Consider the following 15,805-nt stretch of genomic DNA (forward strand, 5'->3'; position numbering starts at 1 on the left):
CTGAACATAAGCAAACTTTTATAATCCCTATCTTAGCAAAGAAAAATATCCTTTGCTTCACAATCCCAGCTTATTCATGTCATCACCTTTTGGCAGTACATATATTTTGAACAGTTATTGTAAAGGATGAAGTACAGGAAAAGTAAAATTTCATCAAAAATCTCTCTGAAGAACACCTTGAGACCTCACTAAGGATTGTAACCACTGTCATTGCACCAACTTGATGTGTTAGTTTCACAAAAACGAGGTCAATCATCCTACTAACTTTATGTTCTTGCTCTTCTCTCTCTCTCTCTTTTTTTAATGTTTTAAGATAAATATTTAAAATTAGAATGTTTTGTTACTTATATATTTATGATATTGTATATTTTGCAAGAGCTGCTCTGAAAGTAATGCCTGCTGATTTATTATGTTGGCCCATAACATCAGAGGCAGATGCTGGTGGTATGGCAGTAGAGCTGGAACCTTCACACCAGTATTCCCTTACATTTTGTTGCTGTGTGACAGATGTGTGCATGATGCAAAAGTGTATCACTGAATTCCTCCATGCAGAAAAAATTGCACCCATTGACATTCAGAGACACTTTCTTAATTGTTATTAATACCAAACAGCAAACGTGAGCACAGTGAGGCAGAGGGTGGTGTGTTTCGGCAGTGGTGACAGTGGGCTGGATTGTTATGAGATTGGTATGCAGGCTCTTGTTCATCACTGGTGAAGATACATAGCTAATGGTGGTGATTATGTTGAAAAATAGAGTTTTGTAGCTGAGAATTTGCTCTATCAAATAGTGTTACTGTGCTCTATCTGTTGCCATTTCCATGGAAATAAATAGGAGGTATTGCTTTTGGAGACACCTATGTTTTTGTGGCCCAAGACAATTTCTATTCACTAAATGCAGTCCAGGCAAGCCAAAAGGTTGGGCACCCATGGAGTAGAGGATGGTGACTTGGGAATTCTGAATTTCGTCCTTAACTCACCATTGTTTTTTTTTTAAAGTAGATCTGAGTAAACTTCTCATCTCTCTCAGCTCCAGCATCTTCTCTACTGACCCATGCTGCCAAGCACCTAATGCTCTCCCAAGCATCTGAATTCCTCAAATAAGCAGAACAAAAGTGAAAACTATCTGAGTCTCTACCTTACTAAGCTGTTATGATTTGAGGCTTAATTGGTGTAAGAATCTCAGATGAAAAACTGTTCACCATCAGTGTTCTGATTAGATTTGATCAAACAGATTTTTAAAGTTACATGACTCATACAGAATTCAGTGATCCAAGTAAGGATTTGAAATTTTGGGCCAAAACAAAAGTAAAAAGGAAGCTAAAATTAATTTTGAATACAGTGACACAATAAAGCTCTTTTGGTGCTGGCATGGGAGAAGGTAACTGTGACCATATCCATCGTCACTCTGCTGGATTGTTTCATGACAGTGTCACAACAAAGGCTCTCTATGAGAAAGAACCCACCTACTGATGGCTCTGGAGCCATGCTTTGCATTATCCCACACTCCAGAATCTGTTTTGGCACTCCTAATGCTGTACCAAAACTCACTCTTGCACTAGCTCATCTGATGTCGGATTATCCCAAAATGATAGCATGGCAGCAGAGATAAAAGGAGGATACTGGCCAGTAAGGCCTCTAGTCTGCTCTGCTGTTTTGCCAGAATGCTATCTGCATTTGCACTGGCAGCACAGGCAGAATCAGACAACAAAGGACCAGATTTGGTAGCACTGTTATTGCAGAGTTAATCTTGTGAGAACTGGCTTTGTCCAAGTCTTAGCCATGATGGACAGTGATGGAAAAGACGGGAAGGTGTTTCCAGGTGAGGCTGACAACAAGACCAGTCCCACTGCACTCCGTCATGAACAGCCTGGGCTCCTGTGCCCAAGAGCCAGGCCTTGCCTGAGCTCCTCTGAGACGACAAACCCTCCTCACTGCTTAATTATTGCAATTACTGTATTATATTGTATTATCTCACATTACTATGTTTAGTAAACTATGTTTTTTCCATAGCTCATTGCTTTCCATAGCTCATTGCTTGTTAAGTAGATCATCATCAGTGATGATCTACTTAAAAAAGCAAGCCGTTTTCCTTGCCTAGGCCCATCTCCCTACCTTTTCTTTTTCTCTCCCTTCCCCTCCCTTCCTGGAGGGGATGGATCCGTGGGTCCCTTTGCCCCCTTGTGGAACCAGGCTGAACCAGGCTGAACTGTGACACTGTCACAAATTGGTTTTAAAAAGACTGAAGAAAAGACAATTGCAAGACTTTGTAGAAGACAAGAAGGCGGCCGGCGAAGTTGACTATATATCAACTTGCTGCAACTTGAACAACTGAATTAATTTTGTTATTTATGCACTTCTTGGTTAACACATCATGCCACTTTGGCTCTTGGACTGTTTGTGCATATGAGCTGCTTTTAATCTGGTATTTTTCTTTTCTTCTTTTTTTTTTTTTTTCTTTTTCCTTTTTTGTTTACTTTTTTTTTTCTTGAGGAAAATCACAAACTTTTAAATGCAATAACCACCTCCATTCTTCAAACGACTTCCTCCCACCTCCCACTCATTTTTTACAAAAACTTTGTCTCAGCTGAAGGCATTGTGGATATTCTGACTATAATGTAAGTGTAATGTCATTTTAATGAATGTTTGTACAGTACTGGTCCTTTCGCTAAATTATGTAAAAACAGATGCATTGGACATGAGTAATAGGAAAATAAGTTTGTTTCAGAAGCCTAATTGCTATGCTGATGGCTATAATAACAATACCGTCAGCCATTTGCTGATTGTTTTGAGTAGGATCATTTTTGCAGAGAAGAAATACTGGAAACAGATTCCAGCTATTCTTCCACTGCAATTTGTTAGGTTTGTTTGATTATTTATTTATTCACTCATTCAAAAAATTTTTGTCTTACTTGCTTTGATTCGAGACAACTAAATCTGCAAATAATTGCTGAAACTCAGGTCAGCAAACTTCCTTCTTAGCCAGCATCGGCCATTGATGGTTTTTAGCTCAGGTCTATTTCTACTCCTAGTGTTGTACACTGTGTTTGAAATACCTTGCAACCTAAAGACACTCTCTACCACAAACAATTCATCTGATTTGGACAGGCACTGCTATTGGTTATCCTCATGTGCTGATACTGAGCAAATAAATTTAATTCTTGACATGCATGACTGTTCTTCTACCAAAGCATGTCCCTTAATCAAGCAAAGTCACCGGAAAGACAGCACTCATCTGCTTTGACTCATATCTACAGATGCTTAAAGGTATTCAGATGCCTAAGAGGGCAGGAAGTGAATTGTGGAATTCCCAGTTGTCACAGAAATGTGATCCAAATCTGAGGAAATTCACTGACAAGTCATTCAGCACTGTTGTAACTGGTAGGGTAGATTATACTGGTGTTTAATCCCTGGTGTGAAAAAATGTTGCATTGAGTACAAATAGAAACCTTTCATGCTTGCATCTTATGAATTAGTATTAAAGAACAGTTTGAGATGTAAAGGACCATTAAAGGTCATCTAGTCCAACTCCCATACAATGAACAAGAACATCTACAGTTAGAATATCTTTAACACCTTTAACCTAGAGTGTCCATCTAAGCTAGCAGAACCAGACATAGCAAAATACGAGACTGTGATGGTTGCTTTTGACTCAAAGGCAGTTACAAGCAAAGGGAAGGCTCCTGTTTTTGCTGAGTGTACCTCTGAATGCTGAGCCAAAACAGCAAATACAGTTTCATTAACATGATGTTAACTTCCATGCAAGACTAAAGCCTACCTACTAGATATTAACAATGGATTAAATTACCAGGTGTGTTGAGCAGTGCTCTATTCAACAGTGTTCTCTACTATTATTGCTAGGAATTTGTTTCCAAAAGAACTATTTTAAACATCTGTTGGGAACAGAAAATGATATTTTAGTTTAACAAAACCTCATTGTTATGATGCACAATCCATTATTAATGGATTACACTTTTAATCCACCTTGTCACATAAATAAAAAATGTATGGTTTGATAAGATTAAGCATATTTCAAAGTTGTTTTTATATTTTTTTTATTAGTAGTGCTTTTGAAACACAGTTACATTCTACAGAAGAAAAATATATACTAGTAACTATTTTAACTTCTTAAAAAAAAATGTTTACTTTGGACATTAAAGCCAGGCAGTTGCTGTTCTCCCAACAGAGTAGTGACTCACTCATACTCCTATTAACTTCAAGGAGAACAGGAGCATGCCCCAAGAACATAATTTGTAAAAAAAACCCAGATCTATATTGTGTCAGCCCAACAGACATTAAATTGCAAATCTCAGTACTGAGGACAGTTTAAATGACACAGCACATAAAGATATCTTTAATAATTACCTTGACAATTTCTAATCACATTTAAATTCCTGTAAAGTTATCAAAACATTTGAGTAATCTGAGCTTGAGATGTTTTCTATTTACTCAGAATTCAAAGAGCTCTTTCAAGTGAAAGGTAGAAACAGCTTTGAAGAGAAATGACAAAGTAGTGAGGGAAACCCACAACAAATCATGGCTGTGATTTCAGTATTATTTCCACAATGTTATCTTCTGCATTTTTCATGTTTATTACAGACTTTTAACAGCACATCCAGTATTGACACGAGAGCAAAAGTCATCAAATAATTTTTTTTAATGGTATCATAAGCATACATTCAAAAATGCTTGTCTGCTTGGAATGTACTGTTCTCTAGCTCACATTTTAGTCTCTGTATCATGCCATTGGAAATTGTTTGCAACATTCACAAGCGTTTTCTCGCTTCCACTGACAGAAAACATATACTATCCATTATTTTTATGCAAATAAGGGAACAGCTATTCATCTGCTTTAAAAACAAGGTGCTTGGACATTATTTACTTCTCTCATCTAGCAAACCATTTATTAGTTGGATACTGTCAAATTGAACTCGCTACTGCCATGTTAAAAAGTAAACATACACTAAGTGCACCATGATTCATTCTGCCCTATAAGCCCTCTCATCTTTTACGTTTGTTTGCCTTCAGACAGTTTTTAGAGTTTCACTTTTCAATCTTCCATCCACAATCCCAATGGCTTTATCAATCTTGTCCATATCAATAAAGAAGTCAGAATTAGGCCCTCCATTTGTAATAGTGCTAGAGCTGTAGAAAAACCAACACATACCAGAAGTCAAAAACAAGAGAAATACAATATTGAACTAGACTAAGTGGTCATCTCCATATAACTCTACACAATACCTCTCAAGATTTTCGTAGAAGAGAACCACTTGAGTTGGAAGGAACCCTTAAAGGCTATCTAGTCCAATTCCCCTGCAATGAATAGGGATACCAACAGCTGGATGAGGTTGCTCAGAGTCCTGTACAACCTGATCTCGAATGTCCCCAGAGACAGGGCATCCACCACCTCTTTGGGCAACCTGTGCCAGTGCCTCATCACCCTCATTGCAAAACACTTCCTCCTTATGTCCAATCGAAATCTTCCCTCTTTTCGTTTGAAATCATTTCCTCTTGTTCTGTCCCAGATGCTCTAGGGGAATCCCCAGGCTCTGCGGCAATAAAATTACTAAATATTGTAGCTAATGAGTACTCAGTGCTGATTTTAAACATACAAGAAAAAAAACTCTGAATGGGTACTATAAAGTGTCTTCAAAAGGAAGACAAAAAAAAAAAAAAATTATTGATCTTAAAAGTAGCTTTTCTTTTCGTTTTCTTTTTTTTTTTTTTTTTCTTTTTTGTAATCTGCTTAGTAATACGCCGATTAAGAGAAATCTCCACAGAAAACAAAGGCTCAGATGGGCAGTAAGTAGAGGAAGTAAAATATTTTTAAAACTGATTGCATAGCGTGATGTACACAATTATAAAGGTAATAATGTGGAAGAATAGAAGGATGATGTGAGTTGAAGACAATGCTTTAGACTTAAAGTTGTTGAAGTGAAACATCGTTGCCTCATTTTACTGGAAACAAGTGCAGTACGTGGTGAAAGACATGCACAGACGGTGCTATTTTAAATCTACTCTGCACCACAGAAATATCGAAGTGTTCTCAGTTTTTAGTCATCGTCGCATATTTTGAGAACAGCAAATATATCTGCAGAATAATCTACTGAAGCGTGTCTTTGATTTCCAGGACTTTTGGGGAAGTTCCTGTCTAAAAGCTCACATGAAGTAAGTGAGAGCTCTTCTCGCTTCAGATTTCGCTTCTGTAAAGTCCCTCTGGAGGGACCACATGACACGCGTAATTCACGCTTTCAGCTTTTGGACACCAGGGGTACTTCTCGGGCAGAACTGGCCGTGTGACTCCGGGGCGCCCACCTCCCAGCCCGCCCTCGCCGTGCAGCGGGCGAGATGTCCGCGTTCCATGACTGCTGCGGGCATCGTTTTCATCTTCGGGGCAGATGCGCCGAACGCACGCTCCCTCGTCCTTCGGTGCATTCCTTCACGCAGCCAGAAGCGCCCTAAGCTCCCTCCCTTCCAAGCCCTCTGCTCCACCGACCGCTGTGAGCTTTCCTTTTGGCTACGCACCCGGCAGAACAGGCAATTTTATTTTTTAAGCTCGCGATTTGCAATACTCCCACCCGACGCACACCTTGACCGCGGACACAGAACGCGTGCAGGAGCGGGGCGGGGCGACTGGCACGGGGCTCGCCGTGCTCCGCAACCTCACAGTCCCGCTCCCCCTCGGCGGCGCCTCCGGGGGCTCTGGGGACCGCGGCTCCGCCGACTGGGGCGGCCGCACCCGGGGCTTCCCCCGCCCCGCCGCCTGCTGCGAGGGGCCGGGCCAGCTGCGCCGCCGCAGCCGGCCCCGCCTCCTTGCCGCCGCTCTCAGTCCTGGAGCGCCGCTCGGCTGCCAGAGGGAAGCCGCTACCTGCTCCGGTGCGGAGTCGCTCCTCGCCGCGCGCCGACAGGGAGAGCAGCCGCCCCGCCGCTTGCCGCGCCCGCAGACGGCCGCGAGACGAGAGAAGTTGCCTCCGCGCTCCGCAGCCGGAGGGAAGAGCCCCGCGTGCCGCCGCCGTCTTCCCGCCGCCTCCCGGTCCCGCCGCGGGCAGGCGGGATGATGGAGCCCCCCGCCGCCGCCGCCCGCACCTCCTGCCGCCGCCGCCCGCTGCTCTGCCTGCTGCTCGCAGCCCTCTGCATGCCGCCAGGTGAGAGCCCGTTCCGCGAGGGACTCGTCGGGGGCGAGGCTGGGGCCGCAGGTGGCCGTGCCCCCCGGGGCTCCCGTCCGTCCGTCCGCCCGCTCGTAGCTGGAACGCCCGGCGCTCAGCGCTTCACCCCGGCGGCCGATGCGGGGAAGCGGGCTGCGGGAGAGCGAGCTGCCGTGCCCCATGGTAGCGCCTGCAACCACCGGGAAGCGGGCGGGAGAGGTGGGAACAGAGCCGGGACCGCTCTGCCCGCAACGCCGCGCAGTCCCGAGCGCGGTCGGGGCGCAGCGCTGCGCTGCTGAGGGCGGGTCCCGTGGCACTGGCGACTGCTGTGAGCCTCGGGGAGCGCCGCGTCCCCCACCGGTGCTGGGAACGTTGCAGCCATCAGACGTTCATAGGTTTTATTTTGTAAATATTGAGCGTGAAAGTGAAGTCTGAGGGAGAAGCTGGGGAAGTGAGGAGTTGTGCATTCGGCACGGAGAGCGTCTCATTATTCCTGTAGAAAGAGCGTCAGCCTGTGGCAGTAGTTTGTATTGCTTTGAAGGAAAGGCTCTGCTCGTGTGTGCCGGGAGCGCGGGGCTCTCAGGAGCTGTGAAGTTGGCGTTCGTTCATTGCCAGCCTTTGCCTCACTGCTGCGCGCTCCTCGGTTAACCGCTTATAGGCAGCAGCGAGATAAGGACAGCGCTTCAGGAGCCTCTTTTCACCAGCGATATAACCTCTCTTACTTAGTATGTGCTTCAGTTAAGTTCAGACAAGTGGCAGCCTTACCTTGGTGGCATAACTCAAGCTTTAATTTCTATTAGAATAGCTAAAAGAAAAAAAAAATGAAAAAACAAACATAAAAACCCTAAAAAAACCCACCAAACACAACCAACCACTCTTCTAACACAGATACAAAAGGAATAGAAGTGTAAGCACTGTACTAGTCTGTTCTGCTCTGGTTTTGCTCTGGCAAATACAGCATCTAATCTCAGTAAGGCTTACAAATGTCTCAGCAGCAGAGTTTGCAGTCAGTGCCGATCTCTGTGGTGTAGAGCAGCTCTTTGGAAAAGATTTTTCATGTTATGAAATACTGAAGGCATGTGGAGTATCCGGAGAGATAAGCACCCCAGCGATGAAGCAAGATGTGTCCCCCGTAGAGAGTTCTGTCCCACTTTCTGCTAACGTAAATAAGAATTGATTTCACTCGCTGTGACTGTCCACATTTGCCCACCGAAGGAAATCTGAAATAACAAAAATAATTTATCTTAAGGGTTGCACTGATGGAAGTCTATAAAGAGATGGAATTTGATGAGCTATTGCTTAAAGAGTTTGAGGTAAACCATCGGGCATTTACAGAATAGTTCTCTCTGCTCTTCTTCCTTGTGTTCTCGATGAGAAGGTCGGACAGAACAAATGCATGAGGGGAGAACACAGCCCCACCTCAGATCAGAGACCTTCGCAGCCTACAGAAAATGTCTGGAATGCCCAATTTATAACTTAAGCCTTGCATTCTCAATCTATTCCCCGGAGCACAAAAGATAGTTAAAAACAATACTTGTTAAGCTTTTGGCATTATTGCCTATTTCACATTCCTTACTCCTTACAATATTAGTTGTGTCGTGCCAATTTACCTTCGTTCACCACAAATTCTGGATACATCACTATCACAATGCTTGGCTTTGGGGAGTTCCATTTCAGCTTTGCATATGGCAAGCACAGGCTGAGCTATTAAAAGCATATTAAAAGTTGATGTGCATTAGGTATAGATCTGTCTGACAATATTCAGCCTGGTGGAGGACTCCTATGAGAAATATTGAGCTTTTCTTTGCAGAAGACATTGCCTAAGAAGAGCTCTATTTAAAAATGAGGTGGTTTATGTCCAAGTGTGAGGCTGGGAGGCTAACTCTATGATTGAGTAAATGAGAATATCAGTTAAATGCTTGGGCTTTTCTAGGAAGATGACTGCAAGTGGAAAGAAAGTCCATTTTCAGTCACGAGCTAACTGTGGTGCTTCCCCCTCTTCCCTGGTCTCTGGTTTATAATAATTCTGAAGATCAGAGTCTCATTTGGCATTGTATTACTAAACATTGGTAACTGTGTCATGGTAATGAAAGGGCAACATGGAGCCTTCTTAATCACAGGGTGATTATTTTGTCCTCACTGGTAGCTATGGTTGTTGGTTTTTTTTTTCTTTTTCTTTTTTTCTTTTTCCTTGTATATTTAGCAGGACATTGATCTAAGAAAACTGATTTTCTGTATTAAGACCTGAAGTTCATGAGGCTTTCTAAGACTGAGGTCAGGAGATCTCTGTGCCATGTATATTTTGTTTTGATCTGCTGTGTTTCTGTTGTTCAATGCCAGAGACTTCTTCACAAGTGAGCTAGAAGTTGTTAAAGGATTTTTGTTTTGGGAAGTGCTACTTCTTTGTAAAACCTCTTTAAAGTTCTTTTGTAAGAATTTGTTAGAAACTCATTTTCCTGTGCTGCCCCTCCTCTGTTGGTTTTCTGGCACACAGAGGGCAACAGCAGCAATCATCCAGGTCTATACATTTCTGAAATTTCAGTCCAGAGAAAAATAAGCTCTTCAGCTCCATAGGGGAACCAAACAATCAATTTTTTTATCTGGAAAAAATACATTTTGTGATGTTCCTGAAAAACATATCTCTGTGGTAAGTCAGATTTAATTCTGAGATATCTTATTTCCACTTCCCAACCTGTGCAAGAGTCAACACTCTTAGTTATACGTCCATCCATTTTTCTTACAGAATGTAATTTAGGGTGCTAATCTGTAATCCCAGGGTAAATAGCTTCAGCTCCCAGAGTGCTAGGCATAAAACTATTGGCTGGCTTTTCTCCAGCTGTAGGTTTTGGGGAACTGAATCTCTAAGCATCTGTGCAGGCTGATACATGAAGGGGAAAATAATGAAAATGCCATTACTTTACATAATGCAAATTACACTTTTGTGATAAGGTTAAACATATCCTCTCAATTTTCTTACAAATATTCTACTTCTGTAATGTGGTTTATAGTCTTGTGCTATTGAGTGCTCACCACAGATTTCCATAATGTCCTCCCTAGTAATGCATGGTACAAATCTAAAACTAAGGATTACTGTAGTGGCAATAGCTTTAATGTGCTTGCTAGTCATACCACATTACACCATCATGGGATTTTTATTACAATACTACCACAGGGACTTTTTGTAGAGTATTTTTTTTTTTTGGTCAAAGTGGTTTTGGTCTGATTATTGAGCCTGTAGTGAAACAGAAGGAGATTGGAAAGAAGGGAGACAGCTATGGAGGGTGCCAGGCCCGTCTGTTTGTGCTTCAGACCTGTTAACATTTGAGAGACTGAGCCCATAGCTGAGTCTCCCAACAGTAGATGCTCCATATTCAGTCTCTCCTGATTGTGAGCCACACTGTATGACTGCAAGCACAATGGTCTCCAATAGATTTGCTCTGCAGTGCTGTTTCACACTTGAGGGCTTCTCTTTTACATTACCATGCTGACTGTAGAAATTGGTTTTTCATATCACTAATAATCTGAGTTTTCTTTTTTCTTTTTATTTTTTTTTTATTATTTATTTATTTTTTTTCTCATGGTCTTGTTCAGTTCTGCAGACTGCATTACAGGGTAGGCTGGCTTTTAAGACTGTACATGAGAACCATGATCTCTTTATTCAGTGCTTCTCAAGGTTCCTCTTAGCAGATAGCTTTTTTTTTTTTTTTTTTTTCACTTTGATAATGTAATTTTTTTAATTGGAAATACACATAAGCTGTAATGTCACACCTGTAACAGAGAATTGAGCACCTGTTGCAGCATGATGATTTCTCCTGAGCTCTTCTGCTTTGAAGAAAAATAGTTCTGCTTCCATGCACCAATGCTCAAATGAGAGAATCTTCCAAGAACTGTAAATGCTGTAGGGGGGTGGTAATTAGAATTGACTTGAGCAGAGCATGATTTTTTTCCAGGGAAAAGTGAACATCATTTCATTTGAACACTCCCCTTGATTTGAAATTATCTTCCCTGAAGACAAGGCTTTGACCTACACGTTCTTTATCTTGGTATCTTCTCCTTATTAAGAACAGTATGAATATTGAAGGAGGCTGTACGTTTCTGTCTCTAACATGCTTGAAAATGAATCTCATCTCTTATATAAGAAGAGATCACAGTGAAGCTAGTACAATCAGCAGCTGGCAGTGATCAGATCAACTTTCCATCCCTTCTTTCTTTCCTGGTTTTGTTTTGATTTTCTTTTTCCCCAGTGCATGTTGTGCAGGCTAAATCAGAGTCAGCCCAGCCCCAGAGGATGTTAATCCACTTCTCTAAGGTGGTGGCTCTGCAGAGGAATATCTGCCTAGCTTAAGATAAAATTTCATTCCTTATCATACTTGCTTGTCTCTAGAAAGGCAAATAAGTATTTATTTATTAAACAACTCCTATTTCTGTTGAGCTGGTATTTTTTGTTGTTGTTGTTGATAAGAAATGTGCGTCTTTTGGGAGGTAAGAAAAGGAGGAAGTGATAAAACCATGGAGATGGAGAGTGGAGCAGCTTTAGGGTATGATTTTTGTGGGTTATCAGGGGTTAGAACAGTTCTCTAATGTTTGGTTAGAAAGCATTTGAAGTGCTTTCAGTAGCAATGGAAATACTAAGCTGTTCCCCTGATAACAAGCAAAAAGTGCAGCCCGTGATTTAATGAGCGTTTCTGCAGCCTATGTATCTGTATCACCTGTTTTCAATTAGGTCGTTTTGTGTATAGTTAACCTCTTGTGGAAGGAAAACTGCAAATACTCAAACAGCTTTCATGTGTTGCATTGTGTGCTGTAGTAGTACAGTCTATGGAATCCCCTAGTATTATTAAACATGGATGTTAAGTGTAGCAATTTCAGCCCTAGGGGAAAGTGTTTAAACATCAGTAAAGTTTCAAGTGTCTCCTTGGATCTTGTGCTCTGCTAGAATCTCCATGTTTGGAGCCCTGGTGAGCCAGTGACCCTTCAGCACTCACTGGGAACTAGCTATGTCTGGTGGCTTTGCCCCTGCCTTCAGTTATCTCTTTGACAAAACTTGCCTTTCTGTTAGGTGAGTCCTGTCTGGGAACTGTTGTGGGTTTCTTTTTTTTTTTTTTTTTTTTTTTTTTTTCCTTTTTTTCAAAAGAAGAAATTTGAAGAGATTTTTGGCAGCTATTTCAATAGAGGGAGCTCTGCTACCTTTCTGTTAGAAAGAACATCTTTGTGTTTTTTCTCAGATCTCTGGCTTCAGATGGAAAGATGTGTTGGGGAAGAAAAAAAAAAAAATCTTCCTTAACAGTACACTGTGGCAAAGGGTTTGTTTTTTAAATGCATCTTACTTTGTTCACAGCCTTCCTGTTGTGTGAAGAAGCAAGGACAAATCTGAGTCACGCAACTGGGCAAATCCAAAGAGGTGATTCAATTACAGAGTGTTCCTTTGCAGCAAGGCTTTGCAGGCTTTTAAAATGGGTGTATTGCAGAATCTGGTTTTTGTCTGAAGTCTGCTTGTCTGAGGGGTGCTTCGTGGAACAATTCAAAATAAACTTAGAATAGAGGGTGCTCTCAAGGGATGAGCTGCACCAGGAATGGTGTTAGATGAAACAAGGTGCAAACAGTAAGATTGGTAGACTGTCGTGGCAAGAGAAAGAACAAGCACTTACAGTAGCACTGACAAAGTAGGACCTTTATTTAACAAAAATAAGTTCATCTAGGATCATAAAGAGAAACTAGAATATGCATACCATTCTGTAAACATGGATTCAAGGTTATAGCAAAAGAACGCCAGCTCAGATGTGTTTGTATGCTTTGAACATATTCCATGTCTCTAATATATAAACAGGTAAATGCAGAAAGCTGATAACTGTTCTGCAAATCTCAGACCTTGTATTTCTCACAGATCCTGTATTTTTTTTTTACTGCAGAAGTAATCTATTTTTCCTAATTTTTTTCAATTTAACGTGAGAAAATAGCCCTAGATATGAATTTGAAAATAGATGTCAGCTGTATACAGCTAGATTTAAATGTGATGTTTTTTTATATTATATATCATATATAATAATATATATATTTTATATATATACATTTGATTGATATGTGTGCGTGTATCCTCTTTTGTTTGTTTATTTTTATGAAGTGGAATGACTTGTTGTTTTGAGTGAACTTACTGTGTTGGCCAAGAAGAGCTTCTAAGGTTTGTAGATTATAAGGACCAGAGAGGGTTATCTGTTGGATGGCATGGTAAACTTCCACAGAAAGGACTATGAGACTACCCAGTTTAAACTGGCATTAAAGCAATGTATAGTTGAATGCAGGAGTGAGGTTTTAATATTATTTGTGGAATATGTTCTTTAATAGAAGTTTCTGAAATGGTTAGCTGCTGATTATATAGAATATTAGCCTGGGGTATTACTCCATTTTAGGATACGGTTTTGTGTCGTGAAATCCAGAAAGCACTGTGTGTTTAACCAAGTGAATTTTAATACTTGTTCAGATAAAGTCATGTTTGTTGGCTTATTCTAGTGTTTTTGGAAAGGAGAGACGAACATAATAACCTTCACATACAAAACCTTACGCAGAACAAAAAAAGAAAGACGAAGAACTGAGTACTTAGGCAGTATCTGGGGAACTTTGGTACAGGTGTGTAATTGCAAAAGCAAAGAGTTCAGAATTAATTCCTCAATGCTTGATACTGTGTATCAAGTAGTATAACGAGTGCTTGCATATAGACAAGATGATAGGATAAGTATTACATATTAAAATTAACTCATGAATATTGACACAGCATTATGAGATTTGCTTTTGCAAACTGTGGAATATTTAAGCTTATGACACTGACATGATTTACCTGATGTAAATGAAGAAGCTGTTTGTCTCTTGCACTTGGTAGCTTGACAAGTGGGCAAGAGGATAATTTTTCCAACTTGAATACATTACTGACACTTTTGTAACAATACCTGGCAGTTCTCAAGCAGTTTTTACTGCTGATCTTGAATCCTGTTTACACAAAAACAATGTGGAAGTCAATATTATGAATGTCCCCCCAGTTCCCAGTTTATATTTGTAAATTACTTTTCTTACTATTGCATGTGCATGCATTCTTCCTAATACAGAGCTTGTTGCGCCGGCAGATCTGTGGATTTAAATAGCCGCCATTAATACAAGCAAATAATGACAGAGACTTCACATTGCATGAGGCTACGTTTTACATCTTAAAGTTGTCAAATAAGTGTTGTTCTTATTGTTATTTTGATAGATATTTAAAACCAAATGCAAGTATTTTGCTCAAGCCCTCTGTAACAGGGCTTTGATTTTTGGAGGAGCAACTCTTCCACTGTTCAGTATGACCTTACCACATTACTGTTGAAAGGTGCAACACATTCTGCCTTAGCTTTGAAGTTTAAGTCCTTAAGCATAACCTTTACCCCCAAGATTTAACTCTAGTTAATGTGTGGAGCCCCACAGCAGCAAATTCCGAAGTATCTACGTGCATGTCTGATGTCAGTGTGTCTCCTGAAAGTTCACCTGAAGGTTTGATAAGGGTCAGGGTCTGGTATTTCATCCAAACTCACTTTTGTTTGCAGGTCATTACTTGTCGCTCCTTATCACTTTCCTGAGAACCATGCAGGGTTACATAGGAGACGTCCGTCCAGTTTCTGGAGGGAAAGAAGTCTAAACCTTGTGAGATAGCGGGAAAAATAACTGGCATGTTGTGTGGGAAGTAGAAAATGCAGGTGAACCCTTTTTCAGTTGAGATTCTCAGATCTACTTGTTTATGTATTGAAATGCTGATATATCCAAGGGCTTTGGGAGAGGTATTATTTCTGTATGAGAGTCAGTGGGAGAGCAGCAGGCAATGAGGTCATCTTGTGGGGGTTGGAGTGGGAATGGAGCTGTGTTTGGGGCCTTCTGCCTTTGGAGTATCTCTGCACTCACGTTCCTGCTTAGAGGTAGTCCTGGACAGCATGGAGATGAAGAGCCAGACAGCAGGGACTTTTAACAGTGGTCACCTCTGGTGTCTGTTGTAGCAGGTGAAGGATCTGCACCCCTCCCAAGCTTGAGAAATTTCCTGCTTTTACTAGGGGCATACTTACCCTCTGAACTGCTGCAAAGAGCTGTCTGCTTGCTTTAGGGGTGTCACTTTGTTCTCCGGCACTGAATGGTTTGCAGAGCACTCTATGGGTCGCTTTTTTTATCGTTATTTCCATCTGTGAGTACAGCAGTGATAAAGAAAAATGGGCTTCAGCATGCTCAGTATGCTCACGATCTCTGGCTCTCTTTCCATTACATCAGATGCAGAGGGCACAGAGGAATGAATAAGGCAGTGTATTTCTTCAATGAATACTGAATGGGTGAGTGTGAGCCGACAGAAGCTTTCTCCAGAAAGAAGTGGGGTGTTGTAAGGGCTGACATCCGCACACGTGGTAGGAGGGGCAGGTGAATCACTTGTAGCTGGAAATTGCTTTCTGACTTCATTAGATCTTCAGTTTTGAAGTTGATATTTTACCCTAAAAGCTTATTATTATTATTATTATTATTATTATTATTATTATTTCTGGGCAGGATTAGCATTTCAACTGTTTCTTGAAACAAATGATTGTCATGGATTTGTTCCGAGGGCCAGACATTAACTTCAGAATTGGAAACTACTTTGCATGAGCATATATAAAACCCTAGC

The 15,805-nt window shown here is 41.2% G+C and overlaps 1 protein-coding gene across 1 annotated transcript in view; it reads left to right on the forward strand.

The window, feature by feature from the left end:
- Window positions 1–6,840: 6,840 nt before the first annotated feature.
- ALCAM (activated leukocyte cell adhesion molecule) overlaps window positions 6,841–15,805 on the forward strand; it is a 119,352-nt gene continuing 110,387 nt past the window's right edge. Inside the window, exon 1 of the mRNA XM_052702676.1 lies at window positions 6,841–7,143. Within this exon, the coding sequence (XP_052558636.1) occupies window positions 7,053–7,143 (91 nt within the window). The 5' untranslated portion in view covers window positions 6,841–7,052. The remainder of the gene's footprint in view (window positions 7,144–15,805) is intronic.

This window comes from Tympanuchus pallidicinctus, unplaced genomic scaffold (assembly GCF_026119805.1).
Source record: "Tympanuchus pallidicinctus isolate F22 unplaced genomic scaffold, pur_lepc_1.0 scaffold10, whole genome shotgun sequence".
NCBI classification, from domain to species: Eukaryota; Metazoa; Chordata; class Aves; order Galliformes; family Phasianidae; genus Tympanuchus; species Tympanuchus pallidicinctus.